Source organism: Meleagris gallopavo, chromosome 3 (genome assembly GCF_905368555.1).
Source record: "Meleagris gallopavo chromosome 3, MGAL_WU_HG_1.1, whole genome shotgun sequence".
NCBI classification, from domain to species: domain Eukaryota; kingdom Metazoa; phylum Chordata; class Aves; order Galliformes; family Phasianidae; genus Meleagris; species Meleagris gallopavo.
The window spans coordinates 13953066-13973220 of NC_139406.1; the positions used below are offsets into that span (position 1 = coordinate 13953066).

At 37.9% G+C, this 20155-nt stretch overlaps 1 protein-coding gene across 2 annotated transcripts in view; it reads right to left on the bottom strand.

The window, feature by feature from the left end:
- Positions 1 to 20155, bottom strand: part of GMDS (GDP-mannose 4,6-dehydratase) — a 393306-nt gene that overhangs the window by 217186 nt on the left and 155965 nt on the right. For both annotated transcript variants that reach the window (XM_085220296.1, XM_085220298.1), the window contains exon 7: positions 4475 to 4602. In XM_085220296.1, the coding sequence (XP_085076422.1) occupies positions 4475 to 4602 (128 nt within the window). The remainder of the gene's footprint in view (positions 1 to 4474; positions 4603 to 20155) is intronic.

Consider the following 20155-nt stretch of genomic DNA (forward strand, 5'->3'; position numbering starts at 1 on the left):
GTTTAATATTATCTCTTCACTTCTGTTAGAAGTGATCATCTGTGACTACAAAAGCTAAGTAGTAAGAAGAAAATATTTTTAACTTCGGTCCATAACAAAAGGGTAAAATATCTGAATTTAAAAGCATGCCTTTCAACTCATGAGCCAATCTCACAAGTATATGAGGTATAGAGTAGTTATGAACACAGACATAACTCACTTTCCTTTCATAACCAACAACCCTAAACAAAGCAAGACTGTTGCAAGTATTCTGCTGGACATTTCAACAAATTAAGGTGAGATGTATTTCAAAAAATGACACATCCTTAACATACCAAGAAAACAACAAAACAGAACTAAAATTACCTTGACCAGCAGTCCACTTTGCTGAATCATTTTCCCTTGCCAGACAGAAATACTGAAAATTTTACTTTACTTTTGTGCATGAATTTTTATCTCTGAATGCACCAACAAACATACAAGGGATTCCCCATAACAGATAATGGTAATAGCTGTGCCAAAGGTCAGCTTCTGCCTATTAGAAGTGTATGAAAGAACTGTGAAAAAGCAACCGGGTGATGCCAGCTGGAGATTTGAGCACAGAAGACACCACAGTGCACATGACTAGATTTTACAATCTCAATTTAAAAATGGTAAAAATGGTAGTAAAAATGACTGTGCATTCTCTTGTGCATTTTAATCACAAACAGAAGTACAAGTAAAAAATATAAAAAAGCTGGAAAGGTTAGTTAATGTTAATTGATTAATATTAATTGCAGTTAATTACTTAATATAAATTAATATAGGCAGTTAATATAAATTAATGAAAGCTGATTGGCATATATTTAGAATTTTAAATGTTCCCTGATTTCACAATGAATTTAAGACTATGCTTAATTTAGAGCATTTGAATAGACCTGTAATTAATTGAACAGCAGCCAATCATGAATCCTCTGTAATTACTGCTTGAAACACTGCCCAATTTCTATTGAAAAGAAGTATTTTTTATCTGGATCAATGCTTGAAGGCTATTGAAGTTGCTACCTTCGACTTTTTTTTTTTTTTAAATACTTCTGTAAAATATACACTGATAGGCTTTTGTATAGCATTCATCAGTGCTACATCGATGACGTTCCAAAATAATTAATGAGCATATATTGGTTCAATATATTAATAATTTGTTTGGAGCAGACACAACTAAAACTGCACCAGGGAAGCAGTTATCTTCATCATATTTCTGCTCGCTGGACAACAAAGTTGTGGGCAATGCAATGGCAGAAGGCAACCTTAGTAAGTGATAAAGAAGAGACTGAAGGGGAAAGAAAAGCCTTATTCTAATGAAAACGAATGAGCTCTTTTCCCAGAACAACCCTCCAATGAGACTATATCCTATTTGTTGGATAACCCTTACAACCTTAGAAAGAAATGTGTCTGTAGCTTCCCCAGCAACAACACTTCAGGGCTTCAGTTGCGTATGTACCTTAAGGACCATTTAGCATGTAGGAAATAAAACAAAAAACAACCAGCAATGGATCAATGTACATTTTTTTAAATGATCCAAGTTAAACACTTGTAAGAATCTGTACCTATTTGAAAGAAGACCCCTGGGAGAGTGTCTGAGGAAAACCGTATGCCTCATGTGTTATAAAAGGCACAAAAATGAGTCAGCCTTAAGGCTTGCTGTTATACTAGTATTTGAAAATACCTAGCAGATGGTTTACTAGAACTTTCTGCAACAAATAAAAGGTAGGAAGCACTCTCACAAAACAAAATAGCACTCAGAAGATTCATAGATCATAAGTGCTGATACACTGTTTTTCCTCTTCCAAATCAGTGGCATTGATCATCTGTGCTACCATCCCTTGAGACTTATGCTGGATCACAGTTAAGTAAAAGCAGAGAAAGAGGAAGTAAGAGAATGTAGTAATTTCTTCAGAAATGTTAACATTTACTAACAGAATGTTAGGACAAAACTAGTAACCAGTCCAAAATGTTCACTGTCTACTTAGTTCTATTTCCCTCTTTTCAAATGCTGATCGAAACCTCCTTCTGAGTGAGTTACATTTCCTTATTTTTATTCAGCAGCACAATGCCACTGTACCTCACTCTCAGTTGCTGAATATAGCAGTCCCAGCTCATAAACCTAATCAAACACATATTCCAACTCTTCTCTCCTAGTATAAACCAATGTTTATGACTCAACTCCTGGTGGTGCTTTGTAACCACCAGACTTTCTCCTCTCCAATACATACAGGATACAATCTCTCCACAACGTCAATGAGAGTTTGGTCATCAACTTTCATGGGATCAGGAATTGACCCATAATGTTTTATAAAACAACAAAAAGGAATGTATTTATGGTTTTATTATTATCCCTACTAAGGAAATAATGAGAAAGGAAGGACTGTACATGGTCTAGTCTATATCCACATGTGTTACTTGTATTAATATCAATGGGATTTAAAAGTACATATGGAGAGGATAAGATATATCCCTATGTGTTCAGCCATATGCTCAAGGAAGCTCCCCAAATGCTTGTAAATACGATTATGCTTGCTAACATACTATGTATTTATTTGAACAATGTTAAATCTCTAAGCCCTACTTTCCAGCCCATTAAAGCCTCAAATAATTGTTTATTTCCAGTTTAAAGTTACTCTCTTTTAGCCATTAGAAGGCTGTCTGTAATCACATTTCCATGATATTTGGGGAATTAGAGAATTGATAATAACTCTCCCATTATCCAAAGGGGCATCTCTGGGAAGAGAAATGCTCAAGATGAACTATATTTTAGTGAGAAATTCTTCCAAAAGATTTTGGGACAGGCCCAAAACATGTTAACTGAAAGGTCTGGAATGCTACTTACACAACAAACATGTGTTCGCGTTGTAGACCTCAGACAACTACGTTCCTTCTGGAGGCCAAAGCCATGTTCCTGGATAGACTTGCTCTCATTTTCTTTTTGTTTTTGAAGTTTTGGAAACAGGACAAAGGCCTGACCCATTATGCACAGGAGACTTATTCCAAATTTCCCATATAAAAGAAGACATCAGAATTCATCCCACAGTTTATGATTTGGTGCAAACTGCCTTTAAATGAGACAGCTGAATTATTTATGGAATATCTTATGCATTTAGTAAATCATATTGATATAATTGCAACTAATCCTTTTATTTGGCTCATCTGTTTCTTCCTTTCAGCTGAGCCTTGGTAAATGTTTTTATGAACACTTTGTTATAGCTTTATCAATAGAAAGATGATTGGGATGGTTTACTAGATTACTACTACCACTAATGTTGAAGTCACAAATATAAAGCAATTTGCGTGGTGGCAGAATTTTGTCATTCTCTTGGTACACGTGGCATGATATGTACTATCTTACATGTAAATGCAGCACAGAATCAAAAAGCAACTTTATAGCCAGCTGCTAAAAATCACCTTTTAACTTAGCACAACTCCTTTCATGTTTACTTTTTTTATATCACCCAGAGCAAAAGTGTATATTGCGGCATTATCATTTCATTTCCTTGTTTTGTTGTTGTTTTTCTTTTTTTTTTTTACCACAAACAAGATTTGGGAGCTCAACATTTACTTTATCTTTTAAATCCCAAATAACAATAAAACCCCAGATCAGGTTTTCTTTTTGTCCTACTGAAATACTTCATGCTTTGTAAAACAGAGAAACAAAACTGTTGTCATTTTTTTAAACTACATCAATGAATGGTGAAGCCAGATCCGGTTTCCCAGCAAGGCATTATTAAAAGACAGAAATAGACCAATGACCACAGGAAATCTTTAAGCACCAAAATGGGGACAAAAGCCTCCTGGGGAAAAGACAATATTTCCTACATGGTCATTCATGTCTCCTTGTCATACAATACAGGGGTATTGTTTGTTTGTCTGCTTAAGTGGATGCATAGAATAAAATTAGAAACAACTCCTGACTATGAAAACACTTAAAAGGCCAGATGCAGGCATATATGGCAGAACTGAGATCCCAACTACTTTGTGATGCTTCTTTTTTAGGTATAACCAGATCATTTTGATCATTAATATCACTTTTGATCATTAATATCAACATCATTCTTTCCACATTATGCATAATAAAGGCCACCAACCCCCTCCACCTATCCATCCAATCTGTGACTTCAGGTCAGTTTGCATATTGCTGTAGTCTTAATATTGGTCATACAAATTGTGAAAACAGTAGAATAAATACTCCAAAATAGAATCAGGTTATTGTCGGTCCCTTCCTCCACGGAATTCAGTAAAGGAATGTAAACTCAAAGATTTATTTTTCTGTTCATGTCATGCCTGGGGTAGACTTACGTTACTAAACTCCCTAGTCTGAAATCAAGAGCAACACAAAGTTAACAAGTCTCTATATGCAAAAAAATCCTGTAGCCCTCTGTGGATCACAAAATGAAGATACAGCAATAAGAGTTATCCTCACCACAAAGATGATTCAGAACAAGGCATCTGGCCCACAGCTTACCTCAACGTAGTCCCTGGCATGGCCCCAGTCTCTCTTAGCATCCAGATTGCCCAGGCTGAAAGAATCCATCTGTCCGAGGTGAATCTTTGCCACTGATCGGCTAATTTTTCGAGTAACAAAATTAGCTCCTGGAATAGAAATAAAAAGGAGCATCAGCATCACATAGTCACAGTGGCAGATTGGCTACAAGAAACACCTAGCAGCTCGGCTCATTTCATTCTCCTTCATTCTTCATTCATTCTTCTCATACCACCTCGTCCCATGCCATCATTTATTGTTTGAGCAGGCTAAGAAGCTTCCAATGCAAGTGTCACATTAGCTTCACTTTCACAGCAAACATCTCTCTTTGTGGGACTTCTAAGCATTCCTAATTTGCTGCCTCAGTGTTCAGTCCAGGCATAAAGCCAAAGAAAATCATCTGGAATGTCAGTACTTAAACACAAAATGCAAAAGGTTACATATAGAAGACAGACATCTTAGGCCACCCTTGGGTTTTTTTGTTGCCATTTAATTTCTTCCGTTTTATTTTTTAAAGGCATCTAAACATTAGTTTATTAATTGTTTTAAAAAAGCGTATTAAAAAAACTGTGAAGGTTAAACATACTCTATATTTCTAATTATTTGGGATTCTCTCTTCCTCATTTTCAATGACATTATAAAACTGTGACTTCACCTTTTTCTACTGAAGGCTGTACATTATATTTTATCAGACTTCAGTATTTCATTCACTACATTTCATTGGAAAAATGTGCCCATTTATGCTCACGACTGAGTTGTTTTAAAAAATACTTGCTTTTAATTAAATTTGTATCCTCATTTTTAGATTATGATCGCTGTTGTCCTAGAATGCAGTCAGCAGTTTCCTCAAAAGCAGAGGAACTTAAATTTAGATGATGAATATAGGCTAAACAAGCCCAGTGGCATCTGAATACTAATGGTCCACAAAAATTAAAATTACATGCCTTTTTAATAGCTAAAAAAAATATGATTGAGTGATGACAGATGATACCACATCCAACTGGAAAGCAGGAAAGTTAGTGAAACTTGTAAAATGCTCGTAGCAAATTTTAAAAGCACAAAATAGCAAAGCTTGTACACTTAAGGCATGCATGGTAATTTTTTTCATTATAGAACACTTGAAATATGCATCTGAATACTTTCTATTTATTGTCAAACAAATGTTAGGCTGCTGCAAAATTACTACATAACGAGAACTGTGCGTTTCAGACCACTAATTTTTGCTTTAATGTCTAGAGTATTACAGTTCGTTTTGTATCATTTCACTCTGTCAAACAAAGAGCGCACTTTTAAGCACAATATTAAATGACACAGGTAAATAATTCAGAGCTTATCACAGAGTTAATATAGAATTTTAATTTTCTGTCAATTGTCAAGACTGTCAATTCAATCATTGTTATCAGATACTTAGAATATATCATAGTTTTGTGCTTGTGTTTTGAAGGATTAAAATCATATAATTTCTACATTCCTTGAAAAAAAAAACAACACATATATAAAAAGACATTTTTATGATAGAGGGATTTGCAGAAGTTCACTAATAAAAATATACTTGGGAGTCTTTATTAAATCAACGTTTCTCAAAAACTGGTCAAATTGGCAAAATAAAAGCCTAGGCCATTCTTCTCAGCAGGAGAAAGAGAATTACGCCAAAGATAAACCAATGCAAACCACAGGACCAGCACTACAGTTCTGCTATTTCAATTTCTGAAAGCAAAGTGTGTTTCCCCAGTTCCTGGTTGGACAGGCTTGCAGCGGGAGTGGAATTCTGGGTGAAAGAATCTCTCTGGTTAGCCTGACTGGCACTTCTCCAATGATTTTATTTTATTTTTTTTTAAGTTATCAGAGTAATCTTCATACAGATTATTACTAATTTATATGAAACAGATTCAACCTATCACATAAACACATTCAGGAGAGCTCTGAAATTTCTTAACCTTCTGCAGTGACATAATTTCAGTTTTTATTATTATTCTGTGAATAACAATTGGAAGAGAGACTTTTTCAACGGGTGAAGTACACGGTCTTATGTTCCAGGCTGCAACTGATTAACAAGCAAACCCAGCAGCTTTCAACACTACATTCCCATTTGCAGTAAAAGCAGTGAGAGTTCTAATCATCATCTGCATTAGAGCGAGTTTTACTGTCAACCTCCACAAATAATGAACATCAGTTTCCATTTTTTATACTTTCTCAGTGCAAAAAAGAAGCATAATAGGTAACGAGTGTGTGTGAGGATGATACAATCAACTTAACTTGAAATGTATGAAAGTATGAAAGATATTGAAAAGGGAAGAAGATTGATCTGACACAAAGCAGTCACCATAACTGGAGAGAAACTGTCTTTAAAGATCTTAAAGAAAAGTCAGAATACACTTCCAAATGCACAAATTAAAGAGCATCAGAGTGATGAATGAAAACCTTTATTTACCACAAAGACTCTAGTAAGGGTTCTTGGAAATGCTTCAGCACTAAAGTTGTAGAAGAAAATTATTCTACTGTTCATTTTGAAAAACATGATCAGAACTTTTCTTATGTAACCCAGGACTGAATGGCACATTCCAAGAGCATTTAAATGATATGGTTCATAAACAAAGTTTAAATACTGATTCTCTTCAAACACATATATCGTAAAATATCCTATTACATTTCATGTTTGATCCCATGCCATTAAATGCGTGTCATAACTAGAAATTTAGCCGATGTCCACTGGAGTCATACGAAACAGTTAAGGCTGTGTCAGCATTTCCACCAAAAAGCCGTTTCCTAGGGGTCTGCAATCAGGCTACAAAGTCTTGCTTTGGCAAGATGGGAATGGTTTGAGAATGATTCTATTGAAAGATTTCTACAGTTATCTTTATATAACTGAAGACAAACCTTTGTATTAACATCGTTCTTCCTCAGGAGATATTGAAAATTTAATTTTAATATTGAAACTACACAAATGTTTTCCTCCACAAAATGGAAAGGTAGTACAGGTAAAAGTATGAGCAGAGCTGCTGCTATGTCAAACACTCCATCCTTAAGGTTGACTTTCATCAGGTCTAGATGGTACATCAGCTACAAGGCCACAGTTATTGCAGCTGTGTAAGGCTTACATTCTTAATGCTACCACCATCACCATATTGCATGAAAACAAGCTTCGGCTGGCAGGGAAGAAGAGGTTAGAGTCCCACATTTGTCTCCTGGCTTTGTACTGCTTCTTCAGTTCCGAGAGGCTTTGGAAAACACACCTCTCTGCTCACACCCAGTAGAATGAATGTGGAGCGATGAATCTCTATTAAATGCATGATGCATTTTTACTTACTCACTTATTCACAATATGTGAGGGTGATATTGTTCTGGGAGCTCACTGTCCTACACTGTCCTAGAGACCAAGAATCATTCTTACTCCCTCAGAAGGGCTAAGCATGCATGCAATGACTGCCTTGTGTAGCTATCCTAGTTATCTAAGCAGAAAACACTTCCAGACCACTATGGGCCAAATTATGTGCCTTCACGTTACTACCAACAGTCCTGGAAATGCCACAGCAGAGGTCTGGCCAGACACGGCAAGAGTTTCTTTGGCATGCCCTCACATTTCAGCAGTTCCTTGTTTGAGGACTGCCTTTCAAGAGTTCACATTTTAAAAAAAGGCCTTAAACCTGAGTTTTCATGATATTAACAGCTCTTTCAGCCCTGGGCATTAGTTCAGATTTGTTTTGAAAACCCAAGCCCTCCCTCTGAGATCATCAGCATTCCAACAGGAACCATAAGGTCTGATTTATAACTCTGTTTACCTTAGTCACCATTCTAAACAAGGAATCCTCATTAGGCAGACCTGATCTGTAAAACACATACCCAGACAGTAAGTGAGTACAGGAACAATATTGCAATAAGAAGTACAAACCAATAGCTTGAGCTCTGCAGTCCAGGCCTGTTGCCTGCTTGGCCTCCTGGTTCAGGGCAGCTCATCCCTCTGAGAAGGATGCTGCATATACCTGGCAAAGACATGGTTTCAAAAACTGGAAAAACACGTAAAACCAATGCTTTAGGTTGTACACTCTCAATATACCTACAGTTTCAAAGTTGGATACCCTGAGAGAAAAAAACAGTGCACCTCACTGTTTTCATCAACCTTCCTGCATTATCAGCAAACTGGTGTTTTTACCAAGATTCATGGGTTTGTAACAAGTAACCAAACAGACGAAGCAGTGTGATGAGCTTCTGCTATAGAAACTGTTTTTGTTTGTTTTTCCAACAACCATTATTTTCCAATCTCTCAAAGCTACAGATGAAAGTCAACACATGGTGAATAATGGTCTTAGAAAGATTGCTGTCCCTGTATAAAACTAGTTATATCTCACATAAGAAATATGCATCTTAATTCATATCACAGATAACAGACAACCTAATATTGTTCAATAGCAACTTTAATCAGCTGAGATGCAGTATTTGAGTTTCCGTAACAACTTTTCTGTTTTGCATGAAATATGACAAAAAGTTTTCTGTCTTTAGAAATGCTGGCACAAGAAAAGGCGGATTTTTCACCCCCCTCTTAGATTCTACAGTTCTGTCATAAATTCTAGCGGAAGTCCAACATGTTCAAACATTGTGTACCCAGTGCTTCTACTAAGCCAGGGGAGCATATATCTTTTAGCATATATGTTGTAAATGATACATTTAATGAGATCATTAAAATAATTTGATTGCCTGGAAATCCATGCTGCTCATAATTTCCATTCTATTAGAAGTTCTTCCATTTTTTCTGGGGCAAGCTAAAATGAAATGACAAAGTAGCACCCACTTTTTCTGGGGAAAGAAATCCAGAGTCTCCGTTAGCTTATACTGATGAAAATCAGCACAAAAACTCCAAAGTCAGTGGAGTTACGTTAATGTAAGCCAGACAAAAAATCAGTTACAGATCTTTGAAGCTTCCAGTTTGAGAGATTTAAATAGAGTTTTCAACTGTATCTTAATTGAAACAACTGATAAAGCAGCTGCTTAGTACATGTTAGACACAAACAAAAACATCTGAATTGTGAATCAGCTCTCATTTTACAATAGCAAGTTGTTCTTCTCATAATAAAAAATACACAAATTAGAAACATCCCTGTTTGGAAACAAAGGAAACATCAATTCTAATGGTGATTTTTTTCCTTTCCAGATCTTCATACTATCCTACTAATTTCACACTTGAATATGGCTACGTTGTGATGAGCTTGCCAAAAAGTCTACAATCAGATTTCTGCAAAACGAAATATATGTGAAATGAGGGCAAAATGATTCATAAGCAACTCATTGTAAAGTCATGCACTGCATGGGAAACATCTTCCTGACCTGAGTAATAAATCGTTTTATTTCCTGAAACATGAGATACAGTGCTTTAATCCTTACATTTTAATCCTATATAGCATAGCTGGAAATATACTTCATCATAACATCTCTAATTTCCTTCTCCGTCCCTTAAAACTGCAGTAATATCTTACGATAATAGGTTTCTTATATTTATAATACATATATAAAGAGTAGGGTATCTGACACATTTTCAGTTTATGTAACCCTAACTGTCTTCCAATAAACATGTGGGATCTCTGAATAGGTAAGAATAAGTTACTGATAATAGGTATTTTTTTCTGTCCCCCTGGAATTAATCACGTAACAATAAAATTAACAGATCGCAAATTGAAAGCAACTGCACAATAACACGAGAGAAAATTCTTCCTCCTTATCAAAGGATTCCAATTCAGTATTTCATTAAAATGTGTTACTTCAATAAAATGGTATTCATTCTATTAAAAAACTGATAACAAAAACATCCACTTTAATAACATATCGATAGACAATTTTAACTTTCCAATGCCAAGAGCAAAGTATGCTAATTTAGGAAAAAAAAATCTGTTTGGCCCTATTTCCCATTTGCACTATCCTTTTTCAACTAGATGCCCTTTCATAATGGCAAATGCACTTTTTTTTTTTAGCATGTTTATAGGAGATTGAAGCAGGTAGGTAAACATGCACAGGTAAAATGAATCAGCAGCAGGAGGGTGACAAAATAATGGCACGGCATACACCCTGTTCTTCCAACACAAGAGGATATTGAAGACGTTTGGATTGACGAGCGCAACAGCAGTTTATGTGAACTTGGCACAGAGGCAACAGAAATCAACAGTTTTCCTAATTGGAGGGGAAAGTGAGAGTGGGAGACACTTGCTTTGTGAGGAATGACAAAGTACAGAAATGGGGAGGGAAGGCAGAAAGACGCCTTTCCTTTTTCTTGAGGGGAAGAAAGACAGCATGAAGCCTACCTGGAGGGACAACTAGCAGCACTGTAACAGAGAGACATGGAAGTGGGGCAACAGCTGTACCAATGGCCATGAAAACTGGGAATCAGACGTGCTGTTTGCCACCAGGTCTCACCACAGCAATCTACATTCCTCAGTGATTTAGTGCAGCTAACCATCCACATTGGGATTTGTCAGCACAGCTTTAAAATCTCTCCAAAACTATTCTGCATTCAAACAGATATACATTTCCACCCCTGCACAGAACAATGACAGGATGATTTCAATGAATATACAGCAGCAGTTCTCTAATGTCGCTGAAAAAAAAAAAAAAGAACAAACCCACATTTAATTAGCAGTCAGTTTGTTAGACTGATAGACTGCTGCTATTAGATTTCACATTAAAAATGACCTTATTCAGGATGAAATACTGGACACACTGAATCTATCTGATGGTCTTGTTAAAAGGATATGCCGACAAACCTGCAATAATAGCTGGACACAGAACTGTTATTTTAGTATATTTCCTCTATATAATTTTTCTTAAATTAAAATATTTTCCCTTCAGGAACTGTACACTGAACAGGAAAGGTGAGGCATCAAAGATTCGTATAAAGGAAAAACCAAACATTAATACTGAAAACAATATGTAAAAGTGTTATTCCTGTTCCCAAGTTTATGCTCTTAATGGCACTTACATAAACAGAGCAGCGTTTCGCTTACAGAAAACTTAACCTTTTGCTCCAAACTATTCCCTTTGATTTCTTAAACACAGTTCCTATACCCTGTTTTTTGAAATAAAAGCAAAAGTATTTAGCCACTCTAATTTGTTCAACACTCACTTAAGATGTATTTTTTAAATTGTGCATGTAATATTTTTGAATTAAAGCACTAATATAAGATGTTGCAGAGTTAGATGAGTTCTTGCATGCATGAGCTGTGGGTTAGCACGAATGTGCTTGCCCATCAGCACAGTCTCTTTATATTGTTTAAGTATGCGTAAACAATTGGAGTTAAGCATATGCTGATCTAGGGCTGCAATAGCAAGAAATGGTTGCAATCAAAAGAAAAATCTGGCACTTGTACAAAGTAGAAATAGCATGCAGTCTAAGGCAATGAGCACAAAAGCTGATTCTAACTCAGCTTGTTAAATAACTAGCAAAGTTTGGACGTCTGTGCCCCAGCAACTAGTAGCACGTCAAGAAAAGTGCTGTTTGATGGCTCAAGCTGAGACATTCAGTCTTTACTCTAGCACTCCCTTGAGAACAAGCAAGCAAGGCTTTTAATCTTACCTGGTGACACGTGACTGACTAATACAGTTTCTCAGACCTTCTGACCTTTGAGGGACTAAGTCTGGTTGGTCCCTCAGTCTCTCCAGGTGGCTAGGACATTAGTTTGTGGTAGGTCACTGTATGATCAAGACTTTGCACAGGTCTTCTGTATCCTTCTATACAACCTCATTAGTGCCAATTTTTAATGTGCAAATTTTCGAGTGTAAAATGTGTAATTTCACTTAATTTCAATTTTCATGCACTTCTACTAAAGACAAAAGAGACTGTAATAAGAGCTAGCCTCAAAACCAATCACAGTGGCATATAACTTTGCTGAGTCAGTACTTATGTATCTTCTTTCTTATATAAAATCAAGGTGTTCCTAAATCCATGTACTTCCTATTTGAGCTCAATTGCTCAACCTTTCCTTCTTTATTAAGAGCTTTCTTCTGAACAGCTTTGTGACAGTGCTAATCTTCAGGGCACTCCATGGGAAGCCCTTAGTACATTATTTAGTAAATGCATCTCAGTTGCCATAAACCACCCTTTGCTCCAAGAGTCCTGGAGCAGCCAAGGCAGGGTCCTGAAATGCTTGAACTCTATCACTGGAGAGCTGGAAGGATCTAGAGGCAAAGAGCTCACCAAGGAGTAACAAGGGACTAGAGAGAGAAGGAGAAAGAGAAATCTCAGCTTCTGCAAATACAGGAAGCATAGCTTTTTTTAGTACTAGAATAGGGCACGTAAAATGCAAGACACTACATTTCCTTCCATCTTCTCTGTTATGAGTAATTGGATTCTCAGCTGGAGTGCTATGAGAAGTACATCTCTCACATTGCTGATGATCCCAAGAATTCCCTGTATCAATCAACTGATTGTCCGCCATTACCATATGAGGACAAATTGTTTCTCCAGCTACAGATAACCCTTCAGCCTCAAAACAGACTAAACAAGTAAATAGATGGCTCTGGCACATGAGTCCAAAATACTCTTCAAGATGTGACAGGCAGCATGCAGTCAATCTGATGTGCTACTAGCAATACCAGAAAGGCTCTTGGTGCTTTCAGCTCGCTATCTGCCCCAGCTGTCTCAGTTTCCCAAGCTCTGTTTCTACACAGGAACAAGCAGAGTGCTGAGAACAGAGCAGGACAACACGAGAAGTCATGATCTTGGATAAAACCAGAATGACAATCTTCAAATGCAGTATTCTAACAACAAACCTCCTTGAAATGCACTTCAAAGTAATTATGCAGAAAGAACGCCCAAAACCTTAAAGAAAACGTGCAAACCTAACAGGGTGAAAGTGAAAAGGAAGTACGGAGACAAGTTGATGAGATATCGGGAAGAGTGAAAGCCAACAAAGACAGCACGGCCCTTCTGTTCCCGAAAAACTTGGACATGTTTGGCCAAGCTGTGTTGACCTCCTGTATTCAGAGAGCCAATAAAAACATTATTTCACCTAGCTGTAGCTGCTGCCAGTTGCCTTAACGTGCCATGAAAAGTTACGTCCTTATGTCAGAGCAGGCCACAATCACTCTCGGGGGACCATGGAGTTAAGCAAGGGTGCTTCCACACCCAACCCTGCACTGAAAACGTGGCTAGGCAGGGGGGCAGCTCTCCCACAGGAGGTTGCATAAAAGCTGCTGGTTGCAAGCAAATCCCCTCTGGGACAAATGCCGGGAATGAAGCTCATTTTCATTTTAAAGTGAAAAAGGCAGTGTGTTGAATAAATAGACACTGAATTTACTGAGAAAAAAAATCCCTTGAACACAGGAAACCAGTAAAATTATAGCAGTTGTATAAAACGTACATGCATTTCAATGAACATTCTCTTTTTTCTGACATTGTCACTGAAACTGAATCCCATACTTGCATTCTTTCCAAGTGGGAATGATGTTTGTTTGGTGTAATTAATACCTGAATTAAATAAAGATAAATATGCAGCTATATATACAGACAGCCAGTTTTCTACTAAGATGAATTGCTGCAGTCTCACCGAAGTCAGATTTCTTAAGTTTACAAAGAAGAACCCAAACTTACACATTCTACCATTAATACGTCCGATTACTACGCCACTTTCACATGAAACTCTGAAGCAAAGTACAAATGAACTGTACAGAACATTTGGAAAGCAATTAAATGGCAAAAAAGAACATCTAAACAAAATGTTCATTTTGCACAGCTCAACTTTTCACGTTCACTACTGTTTTAATATCAGTATTTTAAGAACACTTCTTCCTTTGTAGTTTCTCAAAATTCATTGTTATCCTGTTTTTGTGATATTTCCCATTTAAGTTAGTTTAGACTTCCTCTAGGAACAGAAGAGGCAGTCAGATCACCTGCTGTTCTGAGATGCTTACAATACTTAAGCACAATGGGGTGAAACCAGGACAGAAAGTTAGCCCAATTCTGAATTTCCTGGCTTTGTATTATTAGTGGGACCTTTCACATAATTTTAGTACCCACATAGGTAGCTGTGCATGCTCTCTGAAACTCACACATGTACATACACACGCTCTGTGCCCGTTCAGGAAGAAATTCTAGCACTGAAGTTGGGGCTCTCTGTGCCAGTGTTATTACTGAATGCATAGTGATACAGTTTCATTACATATCTCTAGACTAATTAGATGTTGTTCCCCCCAGTAAGATTGCTCCCTATGCAGAGGATGGATTCGATCTGGGAGCAAAAACTTGAGAGGAATGAGGCAGAAGTTCTAACAAAATCTGAAGCTCAGCAAAGGTAAAGAACCACAGAAAAAAGATGGATTCACGGTTTAGTTTAATTAATGCTACTGTGGAAAAATGATTTATCCTTGAGCTTCTTCGGCCAATTCAGAAAAGGTACTCACCAATTCAGTTAACCACTGGATTAAATAAGAACAAATAATTTACGGGAACTTCACAAAGCTAAGTAACAAAGCTAAGTATCTTGATACTTGTGAAAGAATCAGAGAGAAGCGTCCTGAATAAGTCAAAATAGAGTCATTCTTAGTGCATAGATTGAAGAGCACGTCCCATGAATGGAGCATATTGAGGATATTTGTTGTCAAAGAAATCCTTTCTTGCACTCTGCTTCACAATTATCAAACATGCAGTCATTCAGGCAAGCACGATTCATTTTGTGCAAGGAATAAGGAAGAAGGGACTTGGGGGCAGGCGGGGGGGGGAGTGTTTGCAAATAAGAACTCTATCAGATTACAAAGGCACGAGCGTGAATTAGTTCTTTGGAGGCACCCTTCATTCACTCATTACACAATTTTTGAGCTAATCAAGTTTGCAATGTTCTTCCCTCTCTGTAGTTTTCAGGATGTGTTCATATTGACCTCATTGCTTATGTCTTTGGATAGTGAGGAAACCTAACTTCTGTGGCCAAAGCACTACCTTCTTAAATTTCCAGCTGCGGTCTAGAACCCAGTTTCAAAACTGTACAAAACAGAATTTCATGTGGCTCCCAAGTGCACACTGAGGAGTTGGCCTCCCAAAGGGCAGTTCAGAGCGCCCCAAGGAATAGGGATGGAAATCACTGAAATTTAACCCTGAACCCAACATGAACTCAGGGATTGGGACTGCATATTTTCCACTGTCCTACCATCTGCTGCTTCACTGCACACCGTAATCTTTGGCAACCCCACTGAGAGCTGCCTGGGCTATGGCTCTGTTCAGACAGGGTGTAGAAAGAAAAGACACTGAGAATGTCATGGCTGGCTGACCAGACTACTGAGATCAGAGAGATTATGCCTCATTTGCTCACCGAGCTCTGCCAAAAGCAACACCATTTAACTGCAGGTACTCAAAACCCAACAGGCATGTTTAAAGGAATTCTAGACTTAAAAAGGAGACCATTCATAATGTGCATTTGTTGGATAATGTAGCTACCACGTTTTGGCAATTATTCGCAATAATTTTTAAAGAATGCAGTGCTGAGTATTTCAAGTAAAAGTGATATCTGATGGAAAGTACCATACCTGATTTACAGGACAGATAGACTTGGAAGATGACTCAGGCAGGAATAGACAAAGGCGACTTAGCAGCCCAGCAAGCAGAGACAGAGAGAAAATATAACTGTTATTTTAGCCTGTTTATCTCCAGGCTGTTAAATGCTGCACAGTATGGAAGTGTGAGAGTTTGGTACTTAGATGCATAACCCTCATATGTCATTTCACGACAAAGGACCTCCCCTGAGCCAGAGCAAAATCCACATTTGTTCCCCAGAGCACCTCCATGGGCTCAGAATGAAGTAGGCAAAGAATCAGCTCTCAGAAACTCTGACTTCCCCTGACCACATTCTTCTGGACACAGGCCTTAGCCCTCTCACTGATTAAGTACCTTATCCATAGAATTTACTATTTTAAAATGATGACTGCCAAAGCTAGGAAATATTTTATAAGGGTCTCATAATTGCTAAGGAACATTTCTAAGAACAACTGCAGGAAAGCTACTGTAGGAATTACAATTACCAAAGGAAGTGGAATCAAATAATGCTGACACCAACCGTGTGTTATTAAGGTATCTTCCTCCATGCCCTCTGCTCCTGATAGCAGTACTAGAAATGGAGCTGTAATTATATATGTGCCTACAACAATGTCCTGCCCCTTTCAAGTACTGCCCTCCTTACTCAAATACTGATCTTGGAAACGAGGGTGCATCGTCTCATATCTGCTTGGGAAAACAGTCAAAAGTATTTCAGTAAGACAAGCTCCTCTTGTGGCTGCAGAGCTATGGATGACAGATGTTATGGTTGATGAATGTTCCTCTAATTGCAAAGGGACACTACCAAATTGTCCTCTGACTTGTAATAGACAGCCGCTGTCACCCTTTTCTTCTTCCCTGCTGCTCTACTGCCTCCACTCTGTCTGCCTCACAGGGAGATCGGAAAAGAAACAGAAAAAGCCACATAAGAGAAGAGGAACAGACATCACTTTCCCAGCTCCAGCTGTGTTGGAGCCAACAGACTCTGTTGTTTTGATGATTCCTGGACTCGTAAGTCTCATTTCATCCCTGCTTGACAGAAGTGCAAAGCCGAGGTGAGAAGGGCTTGCAGACTTACAGAGGGAACATCTGAAATCCTTAAGCTGTTCCCTCCTAGAAAGGGCCTTTCTCTCTCAGAACTGGAATCAAAACATCTCCACTTCAACCTCGTGTTAGTAGGCTCTGCACCTCTCTAACCCTTGTGGGTTGCAAGGGAGTTTTGCTAGTGCTAAGGTTTGTAAGTAAAAGGCAAGGCAGAAGCCATTCACTGGTAAGGCAAAGAGATCAAACTTGCTTTTTGCAGTATTTTTCTTTCTATGTGAACACATACCTTGAAAAGAAAACACTCGAAGCAAAAAGCTTCCCATTAATACTCTCAGCTTAAACTGCTTCTTTTCTAGGCTCTGCTCCTGTTCTCTGTCTTGACTCATAGTCTCAGTGACAAAGAAGCAGCCAGGCAGAGCCACTTCATAAAACGTACTAAATGAAGCAACTTTTAATAATAACACAGGCTGGCAAGTAGCCATGTTAAAGAAGGAAAGACCTAGCAAGAATGTCCTGCAGCACAGAAGTCTCTGTTGTTCTCATTACTGCAAACGAAGAAAATCTCTTTAATACTTCTGATTCAAATGATCATTTGACAGAAATGACGGTCAAGATAAATGGCTGTACAACAAGGCAAATGGATTTCCTACCGCTACAATATCTTACTTGGCTCCCATGACACAATTTCTCTGTTATTCTCCCTTGCCATGGTAAAGTAAACTTGCAGGCTACCCAGAAAACAGATTAGTATAATCAGCCCTTTATAAATTATATCCCTTCACTCAAGGAAAGCAAATAACTTTGCCTCCTCTATAATAACTGTTTCTAATACTTCATTTATTCTTTAAATTGTTTATAAAACACTTCAACAGAGGTCAAGACGAGAGGGCAACAATAATTGTAGATTAAGGAGACTCTCTAAGTATTTTGCACCTGTGAGTAAACACTTGGGCAATTGTTATGATACAAGATGGATACACTAAAATAAAATTCAGTTCTATTTATGACTTTCTTGAACACACGTGTTATTTCATCTGAGAGAGATCCCTCATCTTTTCCACAGCTAATTTACATTCAAATTGAAATAGCTGTATAGCTGCTTTCAGTCACATGCTTTAGGCAAACAACAATAGATTTAACCACGGTCTCCTATGGAAGAAACCTAAAGGAATAGTGAGCGGACCTAGTGGAGACCTTCTCATGAAGTTTTCTCTTCATGAAGAGGCTTTCCTGCTCAGCAACAGACTACTTCTGTTTTCCTAACATTGTGTGCAAAGATAGCAAGAACAGCTTCAGCCATCTGATAGAAGTCCATGTAGTCTTACAAGCTGTCTCAAAAACTGGCAACATGGAATTAATTCTTTGGAAAGGAATCCCCGTGCTCTGCAGAGAAACCCTTTATTGGTATTTTCTTCTCGCTTCCAGAGATTTGAGTCTGCATGGCTTTTGATGAATTTTCACAAATTTCTTTCATTGCTTTTTGGATCTTTTTGACATCTGCAAAATCCTGTTGTAACAAACTGCTCCCATCACAAACAAACCATAAAGCCAAATCCTTTGTTTGCTTTGAGTCTGTAATTTGGCAAGATGAGAACCAGGGACCAGCACATGACACGACGAGAGAAAGCAATCATTTCTCATCCACCTTCTTCCAGCCACTTCAAGTTGCCCGTGCTTACAACACACTCTCACTTGTTCTTCCTATGCCCATGCACAGTACTGGCAGTGACCTTGGCAACGTTTGGGAAAAGGGTGCTGTATAAGCTCTCTACAACATAATCTTCTGAGCTGCTGAGTGTCACAACTGCGCAGATTCTTAATGACGCTGAACTGTTGATTATCAATTCATCCACACCTTGTAAGTACATATGGATTAAATTATATTAAAACCTTAATCCTCGACTCATTTGTTTCTTTTAAAATGTTTAAACCATAACACATCAGAAAAAAACTGCTTCTTAGCCAAGCTTCAGCATAGCCCAAATTAGGCTGTTAAATAAACCGCTCACGTTCCCTACTATCTCACCCACCAATGAAAAGAAAGAACACAACCCAAGTTACTGAACAAGAAAAAACAATCAAATTGTGAGCTATTATACAGAAACAATAAACTTTAACACGACAAAAATATTTGCTGAGGGATTTAAAAGTAGCCAGCACTATAGGCATATCAGCTTACTAAGAATGAAGTTAAATTCTTAAGTTATTCTCAAGAGTTTCAATGGAATTCAGTAAACAGTATTTTATTCATCACAAAGTATTCTCTTTACCCAGCTTATATGATGACAAGGTTATAAAAATGTAGGTTCAAGTTTCAGATTTTTATGTTGTCCCTCTTTCCTCTTTTTTTCTTGGTAAATACCCACATTTCTCTGATCTCCTCATAGGCACATTGTCACGTGGATTTAGATACAAACACAAGCTCTCTCCAAACTACTTCAACCTCATACCAAACCAATACAGATTATTTTCACGTTTTAATCCTAGTAAGATCTTTCTCCTTGTATCAATACGTTCCCTGATTCTACTTGTTAGCCAAACACTGCAGCACTGTACTATTGCATTGCATGTCAGCCAGGAGGTATGCTACAGCCCAATAAAGCAGCTTACCCAGGCAGAGTGAAGTGCACAAGGTAGCTAAGTGGTGCCAAAGTATAAAAAGGCTGCTTGTTTCTTGTTTCCCTCAAACAGAACCAAAATATAAAATCAATTTATTTTTTCTAAAACGAGAAATTAATCTGATCTGTCATGTGAAGCCTTTGCAGAATCTAATTCAGAGCCAAACAAAACAGAAAATACTGCTCCGAAAGTAATGCTTCCTAATTTATGATGTAAGCCCACGACATCAGTGGCAAACGTTGGTGGTATGGCAGTAGAGGTTGAACCTTCCCACCAGTATTCCATTACTGTTTATTGCCGTGTGACAGAGGGCAGCAGTGGGCAGTCTGACAGAATGGTGTCTGACATAGAAGTGCGTATGAAGCAAAGGTGCGTCACTGAATTCTTCCATGCAGAAAAAACAGCACCCATTGTCATTCATCAACGCTTGCTGAACGTTGATGAAGACCAAACAGTGGATGTGAGCACAGTGAGGCAGTAGGCGGTGCTTTTCAGCAGTG